We start from the raw sequence: 13,014 nt of genomic DNA, 5'->3' as shown, positions 1-13,014 counted from the left end.
TCCCTCCGAATCACCGTTTTTAGCTATAATACAAACGTATTAGAGAAAAGATTTGGTCTAGACGCTTCGAGGCGACAAACCACGTGACACTTTTACGCTATGATAGCTGACGACGCCGTAACAACGTGTCTGGCATCGAGTCTTTATCGGACAAAGGGAGCCAGCAGGCCTCCCGCCGCGATCTGCCGCTCTGATTAAGCGCGCCGGCTTTGACTCCTTCATTCAGTTCGAAACTTGGCTTGATCACCTCTATCTCTACGCTACGATTTATGAGACAATTTCGTAATTGTAATAATACTATTTTTTTTTTTTTGTTCGACTCTTTTGTCAGCCACCCTATTTTACTTTACTTTATGTACCTTGAATAATGAAACGTAAGCCCATAAAGAAATCGGAGAATCCTATTGAAAAAATATTCACGAGCTTTGTGTACGCGAGCCGATGAGTAACGAGACATCAAAGTGAAATACGAACCGTTGTATCAGTTTTGTTCGCGGCCCACTGTGTGCGAAATGCAAAAGAATGTTAAAAACACACACACACACACACACACGACTAGCAGGTGTACACGTAATTCCCAGATCGACCTTGTTCACTCTCTGATATACACTGATAAAGCTCTGTTCGACCGCAAGCGCAAGTTTACACGTGTGGCGCGAAGCTTTACGGAATTTTTCACACACACACACACACACACACACACACACACATAAAACGCGATTAGCAAATCCCTCGACCGAATTTCGAAGCCTGCGAACTACTCGCAACGCAGAGGCTGAAAATTAGTTCCGTTCGAAAGCTCCGGCCGCGCGCAGGAGTTGGAGTCGACAAAAACGTGGAATCCGTGAGCTTTCAACCCCCCCGAGAGTATTTTTCAGCAGCGCGTTAAAAAGCATATCCGACGGTGGCGTGGATCGATTCTCGCCCTCTGAATTTATTCCTCTTCGTCATCCCCGGAGCGGCGTTTAACATCCCCCTGCCCACCTTTTAAACCACTGTCATTAATTTCCAGTTTCTCTCCGCGGCGGACCTATCGATTAATATCGCGACGAATCCATTTCCCCCGTTTAAGCTCTCCGATCGTCATCATTATCATCATCATCATCATCATCGTCAGCAGCGTTTTGCCGAAGTGAAAAGCAGTAGTTCTGCCGCCGGTTTTATCGGAACAGCACTACTGCTGAAAGGCACAAAAGAGCAGTCGCCCTCGTAAAGCGGCGCAAAACGGATGGCGGAGAGCTGAAGCTGCGGCCGCGATAAAGACGCGCTCGCGGAAATCGCTTCCGCTAATCAAGCGCCGGCTGATACGTGGTTGTACTGGCCTGGACTAATCTGGATTGCGTATGTGTGGTTGCCGTGAATTCTTTTTTCTAGTTCGAGAATTTTCATACATTATAACGCGCGAGAGGCACGATAAAACGAAGGGGATCATGAGCGATAAATTAGAGAACTTATTATGGTACAGCCTGATGCACGGCACGGTGTATCTGGAACTGCCAATGTTCCCATACGTCATTTTAATTTACTTTTTCTTCTGCTCCCTCATGCAGCACGCTCTCCTCCTCCGCTCTCGAGCCTCCGCGAGTAATAAAGCTATCGAAGAGGAGAAAGTTATGGGGATAGCTCTTCCCAGCGTCCGAGGAAACTTTCCTAATATATACCTACCTCCATCTTCAGTTTTAACTATGAAGAGGGGGGGAGGCCAACTCGAATGTAGGTCAAGATAGAGTATGTGTATACGAGTGTCTGTATGTCTGAGTGTAGTCATAAGGCGCGATAAAAAATGACGCAAGAGACTCACCCAAAATGATGGACGCGTTGGCTCTCTGAACGAGCTTGTCGACGGTGTTCTTGAACTCCTTGGACTCCTTGATCCTGACCTGGGCCCGGAATATCTCCCCGAGTTTGGGCCTGCCCAGCAGCGCCATCTTCTCCTCCTCGGTGCGCTCCTCCGGCGCCTTTATCTCCGCAGCGGCCGCCAGGCCTGCCTCCGCTAGAAACACACGGAACGGTTTGTTGCCTGATTAGTCGTGGGGTATAGAGCTTGCGTTCCTTCGGTCACACGAATTCCGGCGCACGGTCAGCGGTTTCGGTATTGTATATGCGAAAAATACGCGATTTCCAAGCCGGTCACACTTCGATACTTTAACTCGTAAGCTCGAAGCGGAGGAAAAAAATGGTTGCAAGAATCGCCGTTCGGAATTCCCAAAAGCTCCGCACAGTGCGCTATACTCGTAATTGAGCCCTCGGCATCGCGCGATTAATCGAGGACGTGACTCGAGTGCGTCGCGAAGTCGTCGTAAAAATGTGAAGCAAAAGCTGACTCTTGAGAGCTGTATACGTAGCTCTCGCGCTTCTCCATGAATAATGTACCGCGGCTGACCGTGCGCCGGTTCGTACTACTCGCCGAGTGAGTATTGTATATGATGTGTGTGGTATTATATGCATATATATAATATGGCGTGAGATGGTTGGATTATTATCGATGTTTTGTTTTTTCGTTATTATTTGCTCTGAGAAGAAGCTCTGTAATGCGCGTCTCTGCTGCGCTGGAACTAGGTTTGCTATAGCTTATGATCTTGATACACTATGTAAATAGCTCTGTTTTTATTTGGTGATCGAAAACAGTACACCCTACTTAGCGATATACAGTACTACTTGAAGCGTTTTGTATACGATCATCGAGTACACCTAAGTCGTTCAGTATAACACATCGCATATGTAACGTAAGCTAGATGAGTCGAGGAGCTGACTAAGCATTAGTATATTACAATATAATCACAAAGTCTATATTTTAATTTCGATTCTGCAGCTCGTGTATGTGTGTATTGCAATACATAAACGTCCGAACAACCGCATAAACTCGAAGCGATAAACACATCCATACAGGAGCGCGTTGAATTCGCAAAATGATCGATAATGTATCGGGTACAGAATTAGATGCTGGCGGCCATACGAGCCGTATTTCTGTTAATGCGGCACAGCGTGTATGTAAAAGCTTTCGACTCGTGCATTTTACACAGCGGAATAAGGCTGTAAGCATCGAGTTTGTATACACCGCGTCTCTCGCCAGTTAACGTTAAATTTTAATGAAGAAAGCTGCAGTTGTGTGAATTAGAGGCGCAGCGAAGTGTTCAAGGAAAAACCTAAAGTCTCGAGTACTACTTCAGCGTAAATATAAAATGTTTAATACTCCGCGAGAGAAGCACTGCCTTCGCTAAAAGCTCTTACACTCGCTCTCGCTTACATCCTCGCTTACATCCGCTCGCCGAGTACATCCCAAGAGTTTCATCGCCATGGCTACTCTTCACTATAATGTATACCAATTATGCATTTCAAAAACACACAGCCACGTCTTCCCTTATCTCAAGCTCCCGATCGCAGTGGCAAACGAACATAGCATCAGCATCAAGTGAGCCGCGAAGCGTCGTCGTTGATTGCCCGTGGAAGTTGCTTTATTAACGCCGCTGCACTACTCTGTTGCTGCGCTCGGCGTCAGGCTCGTTTGCGCTTTGATAATGGCTTAGCTCGACGATCTCTCCCCGCTGATTATTCTACTTTCCCTCGGAGAACTCCTGTCTGCCAGTACAGTGCACCGATGCGTGTGCGAATGTGTGTACCTCGTCTCTCTCTCTCTCTCTCTCTCTCTCTCTCTCTCTCTCTCTCTCACTGTGGTACCAGTTGCGTTGTTCTCGTTAGTTTCCCATTATCGAAAGGGCGCGGGAGCTGTGCGTGCGCAGCGTTATCGCGCTGACGGAACGGCGAATTATTTGCTGCTGCTGTTGAATCGCGTTTCCCTCACTCTAGTTTTTGTAGTTGGAAGGATTTTCTCTTTTACAATGTTTTATTCGAATTCTCATAAACTGCATGTTATACGACGATCAGTGAAAAATCCCGTCCTCCGAGTTAATTTTCAAAGCGAGCCCCATCGCCGAAATCAAAACCACAGCCGAAGGGAGGCCGAGACTCGAGAGAGGCTTCTTGCTGCATCATTTATGAATGGCGGCAGCAGAGAGAAAGCTCCGTATTCCCCAGCGACGTCTCGCTGTTTGTCAATGAACTCTCTCTCTTTCTCCTTCTCTCCTCACATATACAACGTTTCCCTCTTAGGCCGACGATCGGCCCGTAATAAAGAGCTACGCCTCTATACTCCAGATTATTATTGCTGATGGGGATTTTCGGTGGGGGAGATGCAGCTTCTTTATCGTTTCTCCGATCGAAAGCGTTTTACGCGTATACGCCGGGCGAGTGAATAAGTTAAGCTGTTGCCGGGGATGACCCAATTATCGGCGCCCCGCGAGGCAACTACAGATATGTTTGTTTCGTTTGAAATTTTAATGAGACCTGACTGCGCGAGCCGTCGTGCTGGTTCTATGTACGCGTTTCGCTATTATATTCGTGTCGGGTATTTATATATGAACGATTGCGTAGAAGTATGAAAATTAATGAACGCAAGCGCGGGCAATTTTGTTTTCCTTTATTAGACTGATGTGTGATATTTTATTTATTCAATTATGTTGGCGGCGTGCACGATGATTGGAATTCGTGGAATATTTATTATACAAGGCGATTGGAGTGGCTTTTAAAAGTTGATGGTAATGAAGCGCAGGTTTTTAATATCTCGATGAGTCGAACAAGTCATCGATATTTTAAAAACGCTTTTTTACCATCAACTACTAGGTGCAATTTTCAGCAGCCCTTCATTATATTCCTTTGACGTACCGCCGTCACTTTATAAGCGCGTCTCTCCGTCGTAAAGCAAAGATATACCCGCGGCGCATTACGACAAGTGCGCCGAGTTTATGTGAAGCCATAAATATCGCTGTTGCTGCTGCTTCTGCATGCCGAGCGTATAAGTCGGACACGAGATACGCAGGCAGCTCACATACCGAGGAGAAAGGGAAGAGGAAAATAATCGTCGCTGTGTCTGTGTGGATACACAGAGGATATAGAGCTAGAATAGAGCTAGACAAACGACGCGTGGCGGGAAGAGGGAAACGGCGCTGAGGCTGAGGAATGTCTCGCGTTTTCGTTGCCGGTCTTATCTCTTGTATGTCTGGTGTCGCGGCTCGCCGCATTTAAATGCATATTCGCATACGACTAAGTGACACGTTGTGGCGGCGAGTGCATTGTTTTAATAGCCGAGAAAAGCACTGAGTTCCGAGTGCTCATAAGATAATGACATTTCGAAAAACAACTGAATAGGAGGGTGTATTCATGAGTGATCAAATTTGAGTAACTTATACGTAATTTGAATAATAGAATGCAATAGACGGCGCGGCGGTACCTGGCGCGCCTCTCGTCTGAGAGCTGCTTTAGCTCGCAGCGATTATCTTATAGACTCGAAGCGAGAAATAGAGAAAGCTTTAACAAGTTTTTAACGCAGCTGCGGTATATAAGGCTCGGGCTAGGTCAAAGATTCTTCGACGCGAGTTCGATACGTGTCGGTTATACGCGGCGGCGACGATGTCGAAAAAAAGTTATTTTTCGCGCTCCCTAAGCGACCACGGAAGATGGGAATTGGAACAATCGCGTACAAAGAATACGCGAACCCTCTTTTCTTCCATACACACGTATACTATAATGTAGGCCGAAAAGCGGAGCAAGATGTGTGACAATGCCCTTAACCTAAAATCTTAATGCACATTATATATATATATATATATATATATATATATATATATATATATATATATATATTGCAGGCGGTATACTCTCGATACCGAAGCCTCACGACGACGCGCGAATCGCTATAGAACGATATGAAGGCGAAAATCAATGCGGCCCAATAGAGCCAAGGTAAAATCTTGGCAATGAAAGAGGAGAGAGATGCGACAATACGCGCGTAATGTGCTTGACCTCACTAGTATACAAAGTTTGACTCGAGAGAGAGAGAGAGAGAGAGAGAGAGAGAGAGACAGAGAGAGAGAGACAGAGAGGCTGCACTTGTCGTTATTGTCGCAGATATTGTGCACACAAGGAAAGGGTCGAGGGTCCTCGCTGGGCTGCGAGTTCGAAGCCGCGCTATTTTTAAGAGCAGTAGGCTCTCTGGCTTGGCAGCTCGGTTTATAAATAGAATTTTTTCGATATGCCGCTCGCTTTTCGCGGATGAAATCGAATACATAATCGGTCGCTCTCCAGATTAAAATTCTCACATACGTATCGTCATCATCTCCGAATCGAAAAAACGCGATGATTAAAAGCTCACCCACAGCCTCGAGCCCCGCGCCTTAATCTTCACGCAGCCCGAGATCGAGCTGAGGAAAAAAGAAGAGCAGCAGCAGCCTGAAATGGCAGCCGTAAAAACGAGGCGGCGGCGTTTCTTCGTCTCTTGTCAGTCGTCGTCGGCGGCGCAAAGTATATACAGCAAAAGCGAGGGAAAAAGAGAGTAGTAGCGCGCGCGGAGGGAAAATTAGCGGCGAACGGAATCGATCGTCGCTGCTGCTACTGCAGTCAAGGGGTCGTCGCGCCGCGCCCGCAAAAGTACAAGAAACGTTTCACTGCGAAATCGATAGCGCTTTTCTCTCCTCTCATATACGGGGCTGCGGCTTCTCTGTCGTTTATTCGAAGCTGCTGTGTGATATTTTTTCCGCGAACATCAAGAGAGAGAGAGAGAGAGAGAGAGAGAGAGAGAGAGAGAAGAAAGTCGATTGTTCGAGTTCTGGCAAGGCCTCGAGCGCGACTTTCGAGTGTCTCTCTCTCTCTCTCTCTCTCTCTCTCTCTCAGTTTCGACATTGTCTCGACTATACGCGCTATACTGGCACGGCCGCGCCTTTCGAGTTTTCACAACATTCCGCCACTGCCAAGAGCCACAACTGCAGCTTGCCAATGCAATATAGGCGCGACGGCGGTCGTACGCGTATATTTTTCGCCCGTCTCGTCTTTCTCCTATACATAGCTATTCTCTATACTTTGGCTAATCATTCGTCGGCGCGGCTAAGTTGCTTGGTTCGCGAAATCCCTCGTCCGCATATTACACCCAAGGCTGTAATATAAAATAACAAGGCTATACACGCGCGGCTCTTGCGATCAACCGATCGTAATTCAGCCACGGAAATTAACCCTCCTCATCCGGCGCTCGCAATCTTCTCGAGCAACCTGGCCGTTGAGAGAGTGAGAGAGAGAGAGAGAGAGAGAGAGAGAGAGAGAGAGAGACTGAGAGAGCTGTGCTATACCTATATAGACGCGCGCTGCAGCGCTTTATGCTGCTTGGCGCAATTATTCGAGAGAATGTCGAGCGCGCGTAGGAGTGGAAAACTGCAGCGGAAGGTGCAAGTGCGAATTATCTCACGTAGCGTATGTGCAGTGCAGGGAGAGCATAGTGCGTCACGCGTGCAGGTAATTTACTCGGAAGAGTGCGGGTGAGTATTTTTAAAAATCGTGGCGCCTGAATAGCTGAATTCGCGACGATACTTGAAATATTTCGTCAATCAATTTGGCCAAGCTGTTAGCAGCTCTTCCGAGAGTGTCTCGTCGATAGCAGCCGGAAGAAAATTGGCATCGGTTCAAGAGCCGAATGGGCACGACGCTGCATGTTTATCCGCGACAGTCGATATACACTCGCGAAAACTCATCACTTCCGAGCTTTAAAGCTCGAAATCAAAACGCATCAACATCGCGGATTCTCGTACCTCGACAATTTCATGTAAATCTCGCGAAACGTAGCCCCTGCAGCTTGACACGTCCCAGCTGTGCCCGTATTACCGTCAGTCTTGTCACATTTCGTTGCGCGACGACGACGACTGAAAGCATATCAGCTCGCGTGGTTTCGGGGCTTTCTGAATATTTCACTCAGCCGGGCGGCAACTGAAACGACAACGACAGGTTTACTGGAGCAATGAAGATGGGAGCGCGATGTTGTCTCGTTAATTTCGTGAATATTCAGAGAGCGACGGGCGCTTTACGAAAATCGATGCATTCTCGTAATAATACGCGCGACTATATTCGAATTAGATCCGTTCGTCAATTCGTTGGACAAGTCGCGATTCTCCTGACTCTATATGTACAGCGGAATAAACTTTAACTTGCGAGCGACAGGAGGAAAAGTTCGCTGAGGCCATGCACCTATCGGAGAATCGATCAAGTAATGCACAGAGTATATGGCGCTATTTCTTCCGGAGCTGTGGGGCGTATGAAAATACCAGAGACGGAGAAATTATGATGGAAGGCGCGAGACAGGAGATTTTTGAATTTCTCGAGCGAGAACGATGTGATTTTCCGACGCTTGCATAAACGTGATTTCGTAGCTTTGACGTACCTTATTGTGAACATGAGAACGTCTCGAGTAATGGAAATTCGCGGAATAGAAGCTCGAGCGTAGACCGAATGAGAAAAATATCTTCTCTCGAAAAAATCGGGGGAACAACGTCGACAGGGCAAAAACTAATGGATATTCTGATTTTACGCCAAGTCAAAAAGAAGTTCAGGGATGAAGTGACACGAGAGATTTCCGTGTCGGTAGATCCGCCCGGTGTGTACTCAGACGCGATAACGACTATGGAGGGTGAGGGGGAGGACTCGCCTTTTTTAACAAATCGTCGTTGAAAATCGGAGCGCGTGCCTGCACTTTTCGACGAGACGGCATTGAAGAATAAAACGCTGCAAAACCGACTTCCTCGCTTAATTTTAACGAGCGATTTAATAAACGGCTATAAGCTTGCTCAAAGGTCGCGTAATTAGTAGAATTTCGCAAGCAGTCACTTTAGAGGCAATAAAAAGTCAAAGCATTAAAAAAACAATTTTAGCCGCGCACGAACCGGCTTCGCGTGTAATGCCCGGTTTTTTTAATCATCGACTAAACTTATCGATCGCGGCTACAAGTTTCTCCTATACTACTACTACTGCTACTCGCTTAGAGCAACAAATTGCGCGCCTTTAAAACACACAAACAAGCCGAATGAAAATTTCATTACCGCACACGCCTTAATTGAATGAGAAAAGTTTTCGCACTTGCGGCAACTCTCTTCCCAAAAGAAAGAAGAGTCTCGAGCTGCGCATCAGCTCGAAAATAGCGAATCGTAAGCTACTCGAAACTCAAAGCTCCGCCGGCGTGGATTCAAAAAGCGAAACTTTTTAAAAATTCCCTCCACCCTAAATCTCCCTAAAAACAAGCGCGAAACTTTGCGTCGCGTCGTTTAATGTCGGGAGAAAGAGAGAAAAAAAAGAACAGCGCAAACGCGTGTAATCTATTTACGAAAGTAGGCGCCGTCGTGGTTGAGATTCAAGTTGAACCGAGCAAGGCTAGTCTCGCGCTATAAGTAGATTAGTCGACGCGAATGAGCTCTTTTGTGTATTTAACTCTGTTATCGCCACGAGCTTGGTCCGCATCTCGACAATAATCCCGAAACGTCTGATTAACCGCACGCGTCTCTGGCGAACCACAGCTAATTCGCCGCTAATTAAGCCTGCAGCCCGAGGAAAATTGGCTGTCTAGCTGCATGAAAACGCTTACCAAGGAATTTCCGCATAAAGTCGAGCTTTTTTCTCGATGTACATCGCGGCCGGCCGAGTGATCGATGGTGACGGGAACAGATGTGGCGGCAGGATGCTGAGCTTGCATTTTTTCTCTCTCTTTCCCGCAGAGGATGAGAAAGAAATGGAAAGTGACGCGCCAAGGGTGCTTTAAAAAAGAACGTCGACGGATTGATTTATACCTTCTGCCGACTGGAAGATTTTTTTTTCATTTTGTTCGGTGAGAATATAGCCGTTTTATAAGCTCCCTTCCATTTCGGTGAAGCTGCGAGCACGTATTACACACGGCTGGCGAGTATTGCTGCGCCGGAAAAACACTCGAGCAAATGCTGCTGCTGCCGGCAGCGGTGTCGACGCGTATAAAGGATAATGAAGCGACGTAAATATCGAGAGAAATAGAAAACGAAGCCGAGAACAAGAAGATGCAAGCTACCGACGCGGGAAATTGCGAAAAGCAAATTCGCCTCGCTCTTTCACACACTTCGCGCGAAATAGCAGAAGCTTTTCTCTCGCCGTCGTAAAAGGGGGATAGAGGCACGTCCCGCGTCCATCGACGCGATTGCCCGAGTAGCCGTTTCTTATACTCCCTCGACGTTTTCTCTCTTTTTTTTTTTGTTGCGCAGTATGTGCGCGCCAGTGTCTCCGAGAGTTTTTGCAACCCTTTTTACCCCCTGCCTGTCTGCCAGAGCCGAGCTCGTTTTTATTTACGACGCCCGCGATGTACTTTCTCACGCGAGATTAGGATACATCGGAAATCGATAGCTTCGATGAGCCTCTCTATCTCTCTCTCTCTCTGAATTTTCCGGGGAAATTCTCGGGGCCGCTGGGATATAACTCTCTGCAGCAGCGTTTCTGGGAATTATGAAAATTGAAGCGATACGTTATATGGGAAACGCGAAAAACAGCGCGCGCGAGTTAAGTAATTGCTGCAATTTAATTGGATATAGATTCGCTGCGAAGTGTGTATACGTGTGTAAGAGAGCAGTGTAGCAGTGTCGCGGAGATTTATACGCCGCTCGTTGCCGAAAGTTCGCAAGTTATAAACAATGTTCGTTTCGCGTTTTACAATAAGCGCGTGGGCGGACAATTAAAATTTGGAAAACCCTTAACGCGTGTGTCCGAGTGATGCATGCGTGGGATGTACTTGGCGGTATGTAGCCGTGACCTTTCGACAACAAAAGCCGAGGCTTTCGCTTCGCGTGATTAAAATTGATGCGATCGTTACTTTCGAATGTGCGTGTGCACATGCTCGTCCTCTCATTGCACTTTAGCTTTCATTAAAACGAATTTAAGAGAGCCGGCCCGGAAGCGAGGCTCGAGCCAAACTCGGAAATGCAGCCAGCGACAGAGTCCATGAGCGCATTATATACCTATATAGTACACGCAGAGAAAATGGGAGCCAAAGTGCTCCACCGAGAGAGAGAGAGAGAGAGAGAGAGAGAGAGAGAGAGAGAGAGAGAGAAAACGGAAATAGACGTCTCTCTCTCTCTCTCTGGCTTACAGAAAAATTCAGCCGTTTTGTTTGCGAAGTAACTATACCTTCTTCGTTTTTCTCGTCGCGTCGAACTAATTTTTAGAAGTAGACACGAGGAAAAAGTTTGCTCGAACGAAGCAGACTGATCAAACGGAGAAAACAAAGCAGTATGTATACAAGCTACTGCAGCGAGCGTTATTGATCTCGACTGGAAATTCAATTGCGAGAGCCCGACTGATTGAATTTTCGTGTGCTCGGCGCGACGGTCGCTAATTACACGCTCCGGACGAGCCACGTGAAATAATTCCAACGACGCAATCAAATAAATACTTCCTTCCGCGAAAAAACGTTTGCTTCGAATCCATAGCCGCGCGTGGATGTTGACCGAGGCGTACACGATGTTTGTCACGTGAGATTGAATTTTTGCAATCAGAGTTTTTTAATCCGAACGGATTAAAAAATCGCGTGTTACATAGTTTCATCCAGAAAGTATAACGAGCCAGTCGCGAAGGAATAACGAGTTTAATCAATCAATTAACCTCTTCCCTCTCTCCCGACGCTCGATCCACGTCATCTTCTTTCGTTCCTCGCCGGCAGCTTCCTCTCTTTATTTTGCGAGCCGCGCTTTCTATCCATCTGACATTTATTCCGACGGTCATCCTGCTCTTCTATAATCTTAACCCTCTACTACCCTTTTTTCTCTCTATATGCGTTTACCCTCCTATATACTGTCGAATGCACTGCGTTTCAACGAAGTAGTTCTTTTCCCGCTGAGTCATATCATCTGTTTATCTCGATACACTACCTGCTCGGTCTGTCGTATTTTCGAGAAAAAAAGCTCCGTACACGCCGAAATCCATAACGGAAAGTCTCGTAAAACACGCCTCGATCCCTTGACGCGTTCCGCGTCGTCCTCGCAAAAAATTCCGATCTTATCGACATTCCCGTAGCGATACGAGCCAGGATCTCCCGGCCTTTGAGGAGAAAAAACGATGGCGTTAAGTATAAGGCTCTATATATGGGGAATTCTACGGGGAAAATGCCATTTTCTGGTTGGAGAAACCGAAAAAAACAAATGTTGGGGCACATTCCCGCAACTTTTTTTTTCTTATTGTACATGTTTAGAACCATGCAAAACCACGTTCCAACATCGAAAAAGTGCCTTGTGACAATGTTTTCTAGGCCCTTCAAATTCGTCGAAAAATAGCCATTGTTCAAGGGCATGTACCTACAGAATTAAGGCACAAACAGAAAATGTTTTACGGTAGGATTTCTAAGTCAAGAAATTTGTATCTTTTTTCATGATTTTTACGCATTTTCAATTGTGAGTAACTTTTGACCAAGTCAAGCATTTTTAACGCATTTTTTTTTAATTCAAGCTCTTTTCCCGATCTTTCATTCTGTTTGTGCCCTTATGGATTTGTGTACTTGCCCTTGAACAATGGCTATTTTTCGACGAATTTGAAGGGCCTAGAAAACAGTGTCACAAGGCACTTTTTCGACGTTGGAACGTGGTTGTGCATGGTTCTAAACATGTACAATAAGAAAAAAAAGTTGCGGGAGTGTGCCCCAACATTTGTTTTTTTCGGTTTATCCAACCAGAAAATGGCATTTTTCCCGTAGAATTCCCCATATACGGCCCGGCCGAAAATATATAACCCGATCCCTCGTCGACGTCGGAAGAAAAGTCGTTAGCTCGCTCGTTTCCGGAACGACGGGCGTGTAGACGAGCGAGGCTGACTGGAGGGAGATAATCTCTTTGGGAAAATTGTCCTTCGGGAAGGGTTGATTTGCCTGATGGATCGCCGATGCTGCTGCAATCAAACTTCACATTAGTGACGAGAGGGTAGGAGCTTTTTTGAGTTGAAAATCTAGTGATGGAATCTGCAACGATAATCCTCTTGATTATCGCATACAGGTATGCAGGAAAGTTCGTCGCTGATAGGTTCGATGCAGCGAAAATTAACGATCGATAATCCGAGCTTTAAAATTGTGTCTCGCGAAAAGAACTCAATTCACACAGCAACGATTATATAATACAGAGCAAAACTCAATTGTTTGGCGAGCAA

At 46.4% G+C, this 13,014-nt stretch overlaps 1 protein-coding gene across 6 annotated transcripts in view; it reads right to left on the bottom strand.

The window, feature by feature from the left end:
- LOC100115543 (sodium/calcium exchanger 2) overlaps nucleotides 1-13,014 on the bottom strand; it is a 96,101-nt gene that overhangs the window by 29,633 nt on the left and 53,454 nt on the right. For 2 of the 6 annotated variants that reach the window (XM_016985245.2, XM_016985246.2), the window contains exon 4: nucleotides 1,802-2,020. In XM_016985245.2, coding sequence (XP_016840734.1) covers nucleotides 1,802-2,020 — 219 coding nt within the window. The remainder of the gene's footprint in view (nucleotides 1-1,801; nucleotides 2,021-13,014) is intronic. The other 4 variants (XM_016985247.2, XM_032599094.1, XM_016985248.2 and 1 more) reach the window with 2 other exon arrangements.

The sequence above is a fragment of the Nasonia vitripennis genome, chromosome 4, assembly GCF_009193385.2.
Source record: "Nasonia vitripennis strain AsymCx chromosome 4, Nvit_psr_1.1, whole genome shotgun sequence".
Lineage (NCBI taxonomy): Eukaryota > Metazoa > Arthropoda > Insecta > Hymenoptera > Pteromalidae > Nasonia > Nasonia vitripennis.
This window is presented reverse-complemented; position numbering and strand designations above follow the sequence as displayed.